A 14,801-nucleotide genomic window follows, 5' to 3' on the forward strand; every position below is an offset into this window, starting at 1 on the left:
ACCTCGCTGCTGATGCTGCTGGTCCCTGTGCAGAGCCAGCGTCAGACCCTCAGGTAGACTGAGCACACCTGAAAGACAGTGAAGAGGGAATGTTAGCTCCGATTTATCCATGAAGGTGGAATAAGATACTCTCTGTGGATGGAGTGAGAAGAAGTGATGTCTTCAAACCCCTCTTCAATAGTTTGTAACCTTTGAAAAGGTCATTCTCAGAGATAGCTATGTCTAATGTAAACATGCCTACTATTGTACATACATATATAATAAAGATATATACATAAATATGCACATACATATATTGTATACCAGGGGTGTCAAACATACGGCTCGCGGACCAAAACCGGCCCATATATATATATATATATACACATACACACACACACAGACATGCACACACATACTTTAATTAACCAGCTTTAATCAACGGCTCTTGAAGAGTCATTGATGCTGCTGAATGATGCACATTTCTCACTCCTCAGGCGCTTTACTCTAAATCGATCTATTTTCTAAGCAGAGTATAAATGAGTAAAATCAGCTATACTTGTCCTAGACCTGCAGTCACTGTGAAATAAAAGTGAAAAAAAGGAGTTTTGGTTTTAATGCTTCTTCTCTTTTAATGTGCTGCTAATTTAATGCAGCCAAGGTGACATTCTTTATTCATCACAGTGGTGATTTATTTAATACCCTCCATCAAGACCAAAAAGGAAATGTCTTTATTAAAGTTTGGCCAAGACTTGGTTGAAAGGAGAGAGTGTTGTGTATCAGTGTGTAGGATTTGGCTGAGTTGGATAAAATGATCACTAACATCTGGTAGGTTTCATTATACGTTATGTCTAAATTACAACTGGTCCTCATGCAGCTTCATTACTTTGCTAATGCCATGCCAGAACAGTATTATGAAACACAGTTTTCATCAGTATTACTGCAGTCTTAACAGTTTCACTAAGTGATATAAGCTAATCTTCTTAAAATGGTTTTATTGAACTATGTCCACTGCTGGCCTTCAAACTTTTCATTCCTTGCGCTCAAAGTTTCTTGTTCGACTGATTCTTTTATAAGTTTAAACCGCGATGCAAAATAAATAATTGCTGACCCCAAAACAAAGCATTTTGTATTTTTATTCAAAATGATGTAAGATCCTTATTTTCCAGAAATTTAAAACAAAAAAGGTGAATTACACTGATGATACTTTTTTGTACCTTCATCTTCTAGTTTCAATTTAGCCAAAATGTATCTATTCAGCAAGAAACCCGGGTCCCCCCCTGTAGTAAATTGTATCTATTCAGCAAGAAACCCGGGTCTGTTTAGCTAAACACGACACTGATATACTTGCAGGAATGGAAGAAAGACAAAATCTTTTTTAACTGCTCAGTCAGTCAAAAAGCTAACTTTCTCTTTCTGTGGAATGAAACACTAAAAAAACAAATCTAAGCCACTTCTCCTACTGCTGTTACTGCTAAACTGTTGTGCAACCTCCAGTATACCCATTAGGCAGCAGGCGGTCTACACAGAAACCACCGTAGCCCTGGTTCTCTTCTTTAAAAATGATACATTAAAATAAGTAGTGAGCAACCACAGCTTTTATGACCTAACACTTTGATCTGCACAGACCCCCCCTCCGCTCCCCCCTGTAGTAAAACACAGTTTAGTGTATTGCACACAATAAATGTCTTTCTTTTCATCCTGCATTGAAACTGCAGTGCTCCCAGGCAGATAGAGAGCTCAATAACTATCCATCCATCCATCCATCCATTTTCATACGCTTATCTGTTACCAGGTCGCGGGGGCAGCAGTCGCCACCCGAATCACATTGCACCGTACCAACCCCCCTAAACCTTCCTGCGGGTGGTGAGTCCACTGGAAGGTCTATGCAACATTAAATACCAAACAGATTATGGACATGAAGCCAATGACTTATCTCATTATGACTCAGTATCAGAAATACTTGAGTATTGTAGTAATGAAACACGTCTGAACACCTATGAACGTTTGCACAAATTCAAAAAAGAATATCTTATAAACAAGGCTAACGTTATCAAGACCAGACAGCGAGACACTACTTTCAAGCATCCAACCAGGAAACCCTAATGAAACAGGTGACGCTGAGGTGCTGCAGGCTCTAAGTGAAGACTGAGTCAAGGTGACCCGCCGGCTCTCTGTGTCCCAGTGCAAGCGACTGTTTATCCCCGGGGGAAGAACTGATGGAATGCTCTAACATGCTAGTCCGCTAGTGTCTATAAATATTTTCTTCTGACACGTGAAATAATTGTTGTCACAATCTACCAGAAAATGTTACGTCAGCTGTTAAATACAGTGCATCTGTTGTCCACATGCCTGTAATCGGGATGATGTAACAATTGGTTCTTGGTTTCACACATGATGGTGTGACATGAAACTGGGCACCTGCCCGACTTCAAATGGAGTGGCCCTGTTCACCATATGGCAGCTATTCAGTGTCAGAGTCAAGAGGGAGGAGGGGGAAAAAGAGGAGGTAAGTCGTAGGAGCAGAGGAGGCTCCGGGCAAAACACTGTCACTGGAGTAGAAGTAAGCACCACTGAACATTAAGATGCCACTGAATGCAACACATTCATATTTTGTGATGGGCAGCTGCACAAAGGCATGGGCAGCCAGAACGACGGGTTTGCCTTTGGCCTCGGTTTCATATGGTTTCTATACATGTGTCAGGCAGTGATGAGGATGAAAAGAAGAAAAAAAATAATGTTTCATAATGAAAAAAAAAAAAATCCCGTATATTTTGTTCATATAAAAACTAAATATATGAAACTCTGGTTTCATTAATTTTCATCTGAAGTGCTCTGGTTATGGGCAAAGCCACTGAACAACGTGAGCTCTGAATTCCAGGTAGTGCAGGGGTTCACAAAGTGCAGGGGACCCCCATGGAGCACAGCTGTGGCTGCTCAGATGCAAGGCAAAAAAAATGATTTCATGGGAAATTGTGCTGCTTTATAATTTCATTTCCTTTGTTCAGATCGATTGCAGTTTTAGAGGAATTACAGTGTTTGAAATAAACTTCATGACAGCTGNCATACAACAATAGGCCTAGCTACAAAATGGGGCCCTGCAGAAAAATATGGGAAACACTATGATTGAAGACGACAGTTGAAATACAATGGGCACAATAAGGCAGTTCACAGCAGTTTGCCGTCTATCAGAAAGAAAAGAGAATATGGACGTGTCTACTGAGTGACAGTCAATTGGAGAGAAATAGCAGTTGAGGGAGGGGCAGCGGGGAGGGCGTCGCTCCCACAGGAGTCTCGCGCAAGTAAGTACACGCCGGCAGCAACAGATAGGATGTTGATTGAATGACCAGCGCGTACTTAGCATGTGGCAGCAGCATGCACAGCAGGGGGGTACATGCAGGTGAGGCAGAGGGAGGAAAACACACCTGACAGTCACAGTTGGGAGGATTGTAAGATGACAGTGAGCAAAAAGGAGAAACAGTTAGAATGATCAGAAGAATCACACCCCACCCCCCAAAACAAACAAACAACAGGTCCAGAAACAAGAGGCACTTACAAACGCAACATAGAACCACAGAAAAGACCAGCGTGTAGGTGAACTGTAGAGGGGTATGTAAAGACACGGGGCAGGAAGTAATCAGGACACAGGTGGAACACATTAGCAGGTGGTAAGGTAATCATAATGGAGGGAAGCAGAGGAAGGCAGGTGCAGTCTGATGGACATGAGTGAGTGAAAGAAGGGAAGAAGGGCCAAGCAGACCACGATGAAACCTCTCTAGGACCTTGACTAAGTCCTGGTATTGAATCATGAAAAATTCACACTTCTTAAAATGTATAGATTCTTCAAAACTGTAATAAAAAGTTGCTTTTGCATGTGTCACCAGAAAAGGAAGATCCTCAGAAACTAACACTTGATTGCATTATCAAACAATCAAAGATTTTAATTTTTTTGGTGTGAACTTTTTTGGGGAAGTGAATAGAGTATTGCGTCTGTTTTTCTATGATAAATATTTAAAATTGACTGAAAATTCACTAAAATTCTAAAGTTCACCCATGTTCCACTGGGTCCGTCCGTCTGACAGAGGGCAGACTGTTGTGTCAGGGTTGACTGGAGCAGTGGGGCAGGAATGCTGACCTCGATGTGGCTCCTACCCTGCACTTAAGTCTATTTTGGAGGGACACAGAGAGTCACGCACTTCCCTAAACACACTGCACACAGCCCTATGGCTTCATTGGTGGATAAGACGTCTTCACTAATGCAGAATTAATAAAGGATTGAGCTCATACTTGAGTGCACTCTTCAATTCAGAAAAAGTAACAAAAAATGTTAAGGGTATTTTTTTTTTTTAAAGTGAGACGTGAGGCAAATGCAGACAGTGGGGTGTGAAGGTATGTACTGTGATATCGGTGGAAAAACGTTGACTCACTAAAGGGTTAATCCTGTTACTGTACAAAGATCACAGGAGTGCTTCCCTACCCTCAGCTCCGGCTCTGCTCTGCCAGGACAGATGGCAACCATATGTACCAAATACCAACCCGTGATCACAGAGAGGGACATGGTGAGATGGAAAGTGGGAAAGTGTGTTATAATGGTTGTAAATAATCAGGCCCATGTGTTTGACTGTTGAAACGGAGGCTTGAATATGAAACAAGTGTTCCAATGCAGAGTCGAGCACTCAGTTTGGTCTCCGGTTAGAAACCGTCAAAGAGTCACAGTCTTGGTTTGGGTTAGCAGGTGACCACGGTGTGGTCTGACGTAAACCACAAGTCTTTCCTTGGTTAGTCCTGGTGCGGCCACAAAGGTAGGCTGTACACTTATGATCCCCAGGAAAAAGATTCAACACATAGAAATGTCTGTTTAAATTAGGGCAAATGAAGGAGGCGAGTACAGACTGTACTGCACTGACGGGTAGACAGAGAGACAGAAACGCAGTGTTAGAAGCTGCACACAAGTCTGTAGGCAGTACCAACAAAAAAGGTTAAGAACCACATAAATAATTATAAATTATTCAAAATGCCACAGCACTGATTCCAGATCTTTACATTTCAGTTTTACCTATGCTACTGTACAGTATCTATCTAAACAAAAATGTATTTGTTAGAATGTTAAAAATAGACATTCAAACTAACCCAGTCGTTCCCAAACTTTTTTGGCTTGTGACTCCATTTTGACTTCAAAAATTCGTCTCCAGAGACATTTGTTTTTTGTACATGCGCAGTCACGTCAACTAAGATGCTGCAGCTCAGATATTTTTATATGCTGCATTTTATTTGATCTCAATTTATATTCATGAAAGTACACAAATGAGGTTGTTTGCAAGTATAATGAAAATTATTTTATCAGTAATTCGTTTTTCAATTGTTAGACATTTCAGGTGACCCCATTTAAATTCCTTGACAGCATGGTGACATTTCCAATTTTTATAATTTGTTTCTCAACTATTAGAACCCTGGACATGCCACAGAATACGAGTGTGGCTAATTATCACCACCATATTTAGCTGTCCTCAATTCAGTGCAGCACCACGATTAGAAAAAGAGAGGGTTTTTTTTAACCGACAAATCCAGGCTTTAATAGAAACCTTTCTGTGACTCATCATTCACAACTTTTTTTTCATGGAGGGTGAAATTGACAAATAGTCTTGTTCTGCACTTTGTGCTGGCAGCCACTCGTGGTCTAAACAATCAACATAATGACTGTGTCCCTGTGCTGCCCTCCAAACTGTTACTGCTTCAGCTGATGTATGAACAGTAAATATGATCCTTTATTTGATGAGGTTCATTCCTGGTTGGAATTACACCCCGTCAATGACTTTTCTTTAAATGTGTCCATTTGACCCCAGGAAATTAAGAGGTGTACGGCCCGAGCACTGAGAGTGTAATTCAGGGCGCTCACCGTAATTCTGTTTGCCTGCAGACTCTGTTGGCAGCTCCTTAATTACAGAGTGGCTCTATATTAGTTGAGTCCTTTTTTTCTAAAGGGAAATGAATTTCTTTAATTTGCAAGACAGTTAAAATAACGAGAGAAGCTGTTGTCCTGGTGTCTCGTCAAAACAGAGTGACAACAATTATCGGGAACATAACAGCAACCAATATTTGTTTCTGTTGACTCAGCAAGAAGTTCAATTATTCCTTGGACAATGAAACAATGTTTGATTGTAAAATGAATGATTGTACTTTCACTATTTGCATTTTGCACATTTGAAAACATAGTTCAAGCTGGCAGTTAAACTTTGATTTACAGCTTAAATTCTATCACTGCTCATACATTTTTTTAAGTTTTATTGTTATGTTTTATGTTGTGTTTTTTTGATTGTTTTTTTCATGCTGGACTTTCATCCTGTCAACATGGGACTGGGGGGTAGGTGGGTTCAAAACCTGAACCTCATGCATGGCAAGCAGGAATCAGCAGAAACAATCTCAGGTAACACAGTACTGTTCAGTGCAGGGCCACGTGTGGTCTGTGTGAATCAGAACACACTGGAAACACAGACATGAACATTCATGATTTTTCAACTCTCCTGCATGCAACAGACCACACACACACACACACACACACACACCACAGAGCTGCTGATTTACGACTCCAGAAATCTGAAAAGACTTTGTACTTTTGCCAAAATGACACATCAACCCCACTCTCTGGAAGGATGGTCTGAGGTAATTGCACAATTAGCACTGAGGCCACAGTAGTAATTAAAGGATATGACTAATATCATAAAATGAGATTTGCTGTAAGGGATGCATTTGAAACAGTGACATCATCCTCATCATTCAGCTGATCCATTAACCTGAAACAATATGTGTATTAGAAAAGGGTTAGAGCCGGTGGTCTATCTGTCAGTGGATATCTGCAAACACATCACTACTGTAGGTCTACTGGGGAGAGGGAGAGAGAGAGAGAGAGAGAGAGAGAGAGGTATTCCCCAACCAGAAGAGCGTTTAGCGTCTGAACTGCCTGTCCAACGGTTATTGCAGTATCTGCTGTGTAGAAATATTTTTGCAGCATCATATTTGTAGCCCTAAATCTGCACCACTCACACTCTGCTGCTGCTGCTGCTGCTGCTGCTGCTGCTGCTGCTGTTCCTGCGCCTGCTCTTTGCACTGACAATGTAAATGACTAGACTTCATTTCAGCAAATGTCATGCAGAAGACGTTTGTAGAGAGAAAAAAATAACTCCCTGCACTCCGATGCAAATCATTCCAGCAAGCCCCCCAAACACTGGGAGCGGTGGCTGTGGCTGTGAAGTGGAGTTTAACAGTGAAGTCATTTCAGGCAATCATTCAAAGTTGATCAGTTCAGTTACTTCATTTTAAACAAACAAACATTTAGTCATTCGTTGTTGGTTATTTGCGTCCATTCCTGAATAGACGTTGACGACGAAACTCAAATCGACCTCGTTTTAGTCCAAACGAACTGAAGGATAAATACTTTGGGAAACTTGGGAGACTGGACTGAACTTTTAGTCCAAATAATGTCTCTTTGATCCATCACACTGAAGTGGCTCTGGACTTTTTTTATATAATAGCTTCTACACCACTTCATTTTTTAGCCTTAATGTCATTTCTACAATTTCATTTACTTTGATGTGCAATCTCATCATAGTCTGTTTTCATCTCTGATGGAACCACCTAATGGCAGTGACATTACTGGTTTGTTTGTCACAGTGAATATAAACACTGTCCAAAAAATGAAAACCAAAATATATCCCTGGAGAATGTACTTCATTTTTAACCAAATATTTTCTATGGAAGGAATTGACAGTTGTATCAGTATCATTGAACTCTTTGTTGATTTGAGACTATTGGAGTTTTACCACAGGGTGACTGTACCATATATATATATATTAATTCTGGTATTACTCCAGTTGATAAACCTGACCTTTTATTTCTTCACCTCCATCATTGAAATTGGAGCACCCTGCAGTGACACTGTACAACTGACTCCACTGGCTGGTAACGACGGCCGTGTTATAAACACAAACGCGTTCTGTTCTACAGAGGTTTTCCATTACGTCTGAACCATTACACACACGCTGTGAGTCACAATGGCTACTGTAACTTTATTATCCAGTGTCAGCACCTAACTGCTGACCACATCCATTTCCTTCATTGCACATCCCAGGAGACCTGGGTCGACACACTGGCAGAAAACATTTAAGAAGTGCAGCTATCCCCCCCCCCCCACTGTACATCACTGTACATCACTGTACATCACTGTACATCACTGACTTTCATTGATAATTGAGATGAGGTGGAGGGTATGTAGAAATAGGTGAGAGGAGGCAAGGGATGAAAAAATTAAAGGAAATTAGTTATATTACACTATAAAATGTTGGAAAAACCTAATGTGCAACACCTCTCGATCTCCCATTTCTTCTTTTTATTTTATTTGTATACTAAGAATTAGTTTTTACAATGCCAACGATGACTGCTGTAAAAAACAAGTCATCACAAAATGGAGTCATTTTGATGCCAAGTCCTTGAAGTACACATAAAATGTTTACTATATAATAACCATTTATTTTTTTCCCCTGAAGTGATTATATACGTATCCAAAGACTGTACCCTATACCTCATACTTTATGTAGTGTAGTTAAAGACAAACCTATTAACAAAAATGAAAACCTTTTTATATTGCTAGACATTTCTGACAAAATAAGTTGGAGTTTTTTTTTTTTTTTTTTTTTTTAACAATGCTTTTGCAGATTTTTATGCTGGGATGTGAGGATGAGGTGGTATCAAACCAGAGATCCCTCCGGTGGTAGATGGCAGTTCTACAACTGCAGGATTTTAGCCCTTTTATTGCATTATTTCTAAACATCTCATTTCTAATTTTAATAAACCCCATTCACAAATACCCCAGAAAAGACTAAACTGAAAATGTTGGTTGGTTTCACAATGTGAGACCACCAACTCTACTTCCATGTCACGGACCCTCGCTTCATTCTCGATCTGACATTGCGTAATCACTCTGACATTGCACGGAGCACAGACGCTGTGGGCCGTACTGTACTTGGCAGAGAGTGATGAGGCCTGGAGCCGCGTTCCCCTCTCTGTTGCCTTAAGGCTTAAGCCACGGCCCTGTATGGTCGTAGCAACTGTACCTTCAGAAATCCCTGCGACTCAGATGCAGCAGGAACACACGTCATCGTTCGATTTGCAACAATACTTCCCAAAATCCCCAGGGACCATAAATGTATTGCCTACTGCGCAAGAAGAGGAAAAGTCGGACCGATAAAACAATGTCTTCTCTGTGTAGTCATCTAAGTGAGTGATTGCCTGCTTTAGAGTAAACACTTGGCGAGCTCTAATGGAGTCATTTGCACTATCACTTACTGCGTCAATTTTGCTGGCTCCAATTTTCAGAAGACTACGTCCTTGTACAGCTGAAATCAATGAAACTCATCAAAGAGAAAATATTTCAACCTCATGCATCACCAAAACAAAATTCATGGAGTAGACGGACATTTGAAAAACATCACCAAAGTCAGACTGTTACTGCAGTTTAAACCAACGGTACAAGCTGAAGGAAACACACAGGCGCAGCCAAAGAAAACATGGAAGCTATGGTATTTTGGATGTGTGCCTTGCACCGACTGACTCCAGTCAGCTGCAGGTAGGCTGGCTCCCTCTGCAGCTCCACCGCCTCCTCTCGCTCACGTTTTCCCAGTATCCACTATAGGCACGCTGACTCTGATGTGAGAAAGACGGAGGGTGGAGGAGGCTGCCTGGCAGCGAGCAGCCACTTCAATTCCAAACACACAGGCATGTTGCTTAAATGTGCATGCCACATAATCCTCCACACACACCCAGATGGACACAACTGTGGCGTGTCTGTGCGCACATGCAATTCTACACACCCAACACACACACAAACACACAGCTGTGTCTCCGCTTCACTCTGCAGCAATGTGAGGTTCAAACAGTGTATGCCAGGAGCGTCCATGCAAAAAAGAAGCCATTGTTGAAATATAAAGTATCCAATTCTCCGCCCAGTTCCCGGGGTGAGGTTCACTCAAGAGTTTAAATCATCAAAACATAGACACTGAAGTCTTTCAGAGACAGAAATAGTACACAAGTCAACCTTTGTTTTTTTCTGTCCTTGTTTGTTCACAGCTGAAAGAGTCTCTTGACAAATGTCTTGGAAAAAAACTTCCACACCAAAAAATGAGGATAAAATCATGGTGTTTATACTCTTCAGTGTGTGTATCAATATTTATCTTCTGCAGTTCCTCACAGTTGCATCCCATAACTTCAACATTCAGCACATGTAGCAGAGTCAGCCAACCGCAGAGAACTCTGATCAATAAAAGGACAACCTCTGTTTGAGAGGCTGAACCTGGAGATACTGTAATGTTTTACTAAAGGTAAATTATTTCTTGACATTGAAGAGGGTCAAATGTTTCATACGCCACCAGTGGAACACATTCAACGCTAAATATTACGTATGCTTCTTTACAGTAGGTGCTTTGTAAAGAATATGAGCGCCTCTAAGATAATGTATTCATATGGTGTTGTGTCCATCAAAAACAAAAGAAACCTTGCAACACACACAGGCTGCCTCCGGAGGCGTCATTACGTATTCAAGTGCTTCCTTGAGTGCTGAAGCATGAATGAAAACTCACATTCAAATCCGTTTTAGTGAAGCTGGTCAAAATTCCAATGGCATTAATGAAAGCATGACATATTGAATGATGCAAATATTTGTAGTGAGTTCTCAGTGAAATGACCATTTCATGAGTCTTCACAGACTAAGAAGCATTTGCTTTTATTACTCCTCTCCAGAATTTTAGTAAAAAATAATTAAAAAACGGCTTTATATTATTTTTGTGTTTTTTTGGTTCAAGCGACTTCCTATTCTTTTATTTATAAATTGTTTGATCGCATGAAACCGCGTTGGAAATGGATTTTCTTCAGTTTGTTTTACTTTTCACCCATAGGCCACGATGAACAGTATCTTACACAGTAAAGTCATGTTACATAAATAACCGTGCCTCTTTTTTCCGTGACTATTAGAGACAAGGTCACAAAGGGTCACAGCAAGTATAAATGTGGACCCGGGGGCTTCTGTCTTCTGAAGTTTCATGTGATCAGAGTCAATGTCACGGCTGACCGGAAGCATCCATTTGTGTTTTCTTCACAAATTTCTAGTATTCTTGAGCGATGTCTCTTATGGATCACACTCCAGCGTGGCCCTCAGTATAAGTTCATGACTGTACACAGTGGCGGTAAAGCTGGACGCAGTAATTACATGCCCGCCAGCATGTTCCAAGAATGAATGTGTTTCCCTGCTCCTTAGCCTGCCTGCCGCCGCACAAGGTCCTGATCATCCTTTGACTCCTTTCACGTTAAGATGATTTCAGAGCGCGGTGCTTGTCTATATGAATAACGTCATGCCGTGTCACATTGTTTTCCTTTACAGTATCCATGTGGCGTTGTACAATCCTCTCCCTCCTGCAGCTACATGTGTGTCAGAGTGAAGGGTGCACGACAGTGACACAGCCTTTAAATCTGTTAAATGCCAAAGGCTTCGTTAGGAAAATCAAGGTCTAGGCCTTCTTAAAGTGCGTAAAATTTACGTAATAATCTTACAGTGTAAAAGTGAGCAGGATTCACTAAGAACAATGGTGTGTGACAGTAGCATTAAATTAGTGGTGTGTGTGATTGGAGCAGGGAGCAGGATGGGAGTGTGGAGTGTGTGTAGTGTTTGAAATCTGTCCACACTCACCATATAAGGCAGTCTGGTAACAGCAAAAAAAAAAAAAAAAAAAGAAACAATAATTTCTATTACTTTGTTCCAAAAAAATCAAAATAAATCATGTGCAAAACACAGCACTGCAGTACTCTTCCTTTTGAGGCACAGCACACTAGTTCTTATGGCAAATCTGATTCTAATCTTGGTTTTAGTAACTGTAGAGTCTGTGAGTCAGAGTGACTTCACATTGTTTCTGCTCCATTTTCATCTTTAGCGACTTCTTTCCTCTGCGTTGGTTATTCTTTGATATTCATCTTCAACCTCAGCGGGGACCTGTCCAGACAAAAGTGATTGATGCAGAAGCAAAGTGCCAGAGACAGAGAGAAGGATGTGTCCTCCACAGCAGTGTGGGTAAATCCGGTGAGAGAGCTGCCTTAAGAACAAACAGCAAAATTACACTGAGGGCATCACACTGACATCCTGACAATGAAATATCATACCGCAGTTTCTCAAAGTTTCAACTTCTTTCACCGGGATCATTACTGGTGCTGACGTCTGTCTGACATGATAGTTAGAAAGATATATATATATATATATATATAATATATATATATATATAACGAAGGGCTGTGTGAACAATGGTAGATACCTGTGTTCCTGGACAGCCTTTTTTTCCCCCTCAATGTTGAAAACGATGAGCAGTTCCAACTCAGAGGGAGTTCAGAGAAAAAATATTACTATTTAACAAAGGCGAGAATAGGTGATACATTTCTGAGGCAGGTGGTCAGTGAAATGGAAACCTGTTTGCACTGAGAGATTCCTGTGGTCCGGCAGCGTAGTGGGGTCTCGCTGGTATTTTCTAAAAGACGTGGAGTCGTGTGAGAGAGATAGAAGGAGAAAGAAGAACAAGAATGTGCAGCAGTATACTGGCTATAGTAGCATGAACAGCACGTTTCCTGGACAGTCGTTGAATCAATTTGCTCTAATTGCTTTAACTATTAGCCTTTATGATATTTAGGTTTGTCATTAACACCAGTTTTCATTTATTTAACTACCGTATGTTGTAACATTGGTGCAACGACCTACCTGTTAACTTCAGTTCCACAGCAGTAAGCTGTATTTGATAGACTGTAGCCATCAAGGCAGCTCATGTCAAATATCCCAGCACCAAGATTAACTACTGTATAAGTAGATTCCACTCCACCAGCGTGGAGAATGCAGATGTCTTAGCTCCTCTGCTGTATCTGATCAGTGGTTCTAGGTAAACTAAGTATTTTGTTGTTTCCAACAATGATGGTTTTGAAGAGATATGAATCTAATTATTGGGCCTGTTACAATCGTACAGGAGCCACTAGAACACCCAGGAGGAAACTGTAAAAAGCCCTGAGTTTTATGGCCAAATTATTTTAAATGTTCTTTGAATTTCTTTTGTTCTCGGTGTGAGATTGAAGCTGGACTTCGAGGTGTGGATGGTATTTGAGGTCAGACAACTACAGGACTGACGAGTTTCTAGAGAGAGCAACAGTGTATTGGAATCCTACTGTAATATGCTGTATGTGCAGGTACTGTACGATCACTCGCCACAGCAATATCTGGACGAGTCAGTCCAAAGTTGGTTTGATAACAAGTCGGTCAAGCTAACATGTCCAAGTCCACTGTGTCGTATTTACACTAACAATTTACCGCTGAGAAATCCACTGATCTTTCAACGACATTCACCTTTTAAAAAGGAGGGAGACAGCAAGTGGACCTTTGTTAGAACGGCAGCTTGTGCGAGGCGGGTGCCACGAGGCCCATGCAGGGGATATATTTTTGCCAGAGAATATTTATTTGCCAGCGAACGACTGGCAAAGCCGTCCATATCCTTCCTGTGGGGATGCTGTCGATGATCCTTTTATTTACTCAAGGTGAAAACAGAGGAGAGTCACAGATAGACTCTGTAAGACTGCGGATTTTCTTTCTGCTTCATCTGTCACATACAAGACAACACCACGGTCCCCTGAGCAAAAAAATGAAAAAAACCAACACTCGGGCAACATTTCGTGTTTTCCCCCACGAGCCTCTCATCAGACGTAGCCTTCCTGACTGACAGACAATCAAGTTGGTTTGACAGAAGACGTTTTCACAGCAGACAGCGACAACGCTCTACGTGGAGTGTAGATGCGTGAACATGTACGGCACACATGCTCCTACGACAAAGTGGTCTCTGACAGTTCCCTCACTAGGAAACTGTGTTTAATTCATCCTCACTAAAACAAAGACCACATGGTTCAAAAAGTACATTTGAAGTCCCAGCACTCCTGCTAAATATTCTGGTCTGTACATTTTATATTTTAAAAAGTATTAGAATTCTATACCATCGTCTCCTCCCTGGCCGAGTGAGTATGACAAAAACTTGGCAGCGTCAAGGCTTTACTTCACATGCAAAGAATGTAAGGGACTGTAATAACATTACATCGGGGGATAAGAGGCTCAAAGAGGGTGGAGGCTACGTGTTTTTCTTTTCTTTCTTTTTGCCCAGACAGCAAATTTTTTATCTGTGAGATTTATTCCACTATAACTCTCACGTGGTAAATTTGCAATTTTAATGGTCAACGCCCCAAAGACAGAATTACCAGTGATTGAATGTGAAGGTTAAGCCTTTCGATAACAGACACAGTTTTACAAAACATGCTTTCAGTAAAATGCAGTACAACAAAACAAGTGTTTGAAAAAAAAGGGGAGTAAGGCCTCGGAAGTGTTTTAACACAAGAATATTCCCTGAGTTAGTATAAACTTGGTTTAACTTTTTACAATCCTAAAGAAATGTTCTTCTACTGCACCGATGCCAATAAAAGTACCAATACCTGGCCCAATAAATTATTCAAATACTCTTCCTCGAATCAGTCTGTCACTTAGTGCGGTGTGTTTTCCCACTGCAGTCTCTGCTCTCATTGGTCGTTTATTTAAGTCAGTCAGAAACACTAGCAGTTGGAGGTATTTTAACATCAGGGACATCAAGGAGCGAGACCTTCTGTTAGATTTGTTCTGTTAGGATGTTTGAGTTTGAGGTGAGACTTATTCAACCAACATTGTGTGGTTCAATTGTTTATTGACACATGGAACAAGTGCAACAATTCAAGTG

At 41.0% G+C, this 14,801-nt stretch overlaps 1 protein-coding gene across 1 annotated transcript in view; it reads right to left on the minus strand.

Annotated features, from left to right (window-relative positions):
• Positions 1–14,801, minus strand: part of btbd11b (BTB (POZ) domain containing 11b) — a 56,085-nt gene that overhangs the window by 20,535 nt on the left and 20,749 nt on the right. Inside the window, 1 exon segment of the mRNA XM_008312357.3 lies at positions 1–68. This exon segment is cut by the window's left edge and continues 73 nt beyond it. Within this exon segment, the coding sequence (XP_008310579.1) occupies positions 1–68 (68 nt within the window).

The sequence above is a fragment of the Cynoglossus semilaevis genome, chromosome 6 (genome assembly GCF_000523025.1).
Source record: "Cynoglossus semilaevis isolate Cse_v1.0 chromosome 6, Cse_v1.0, whole genome shotgun sequence".
Taxonomy (NCBI): domain Eukaryota; kingdom Metazoa; phylum Chordata; class Actinopteri; order Pleuronectiformes; family Cynoglossidae; genus Cynoglossus; species Cynoglossus semilaevis.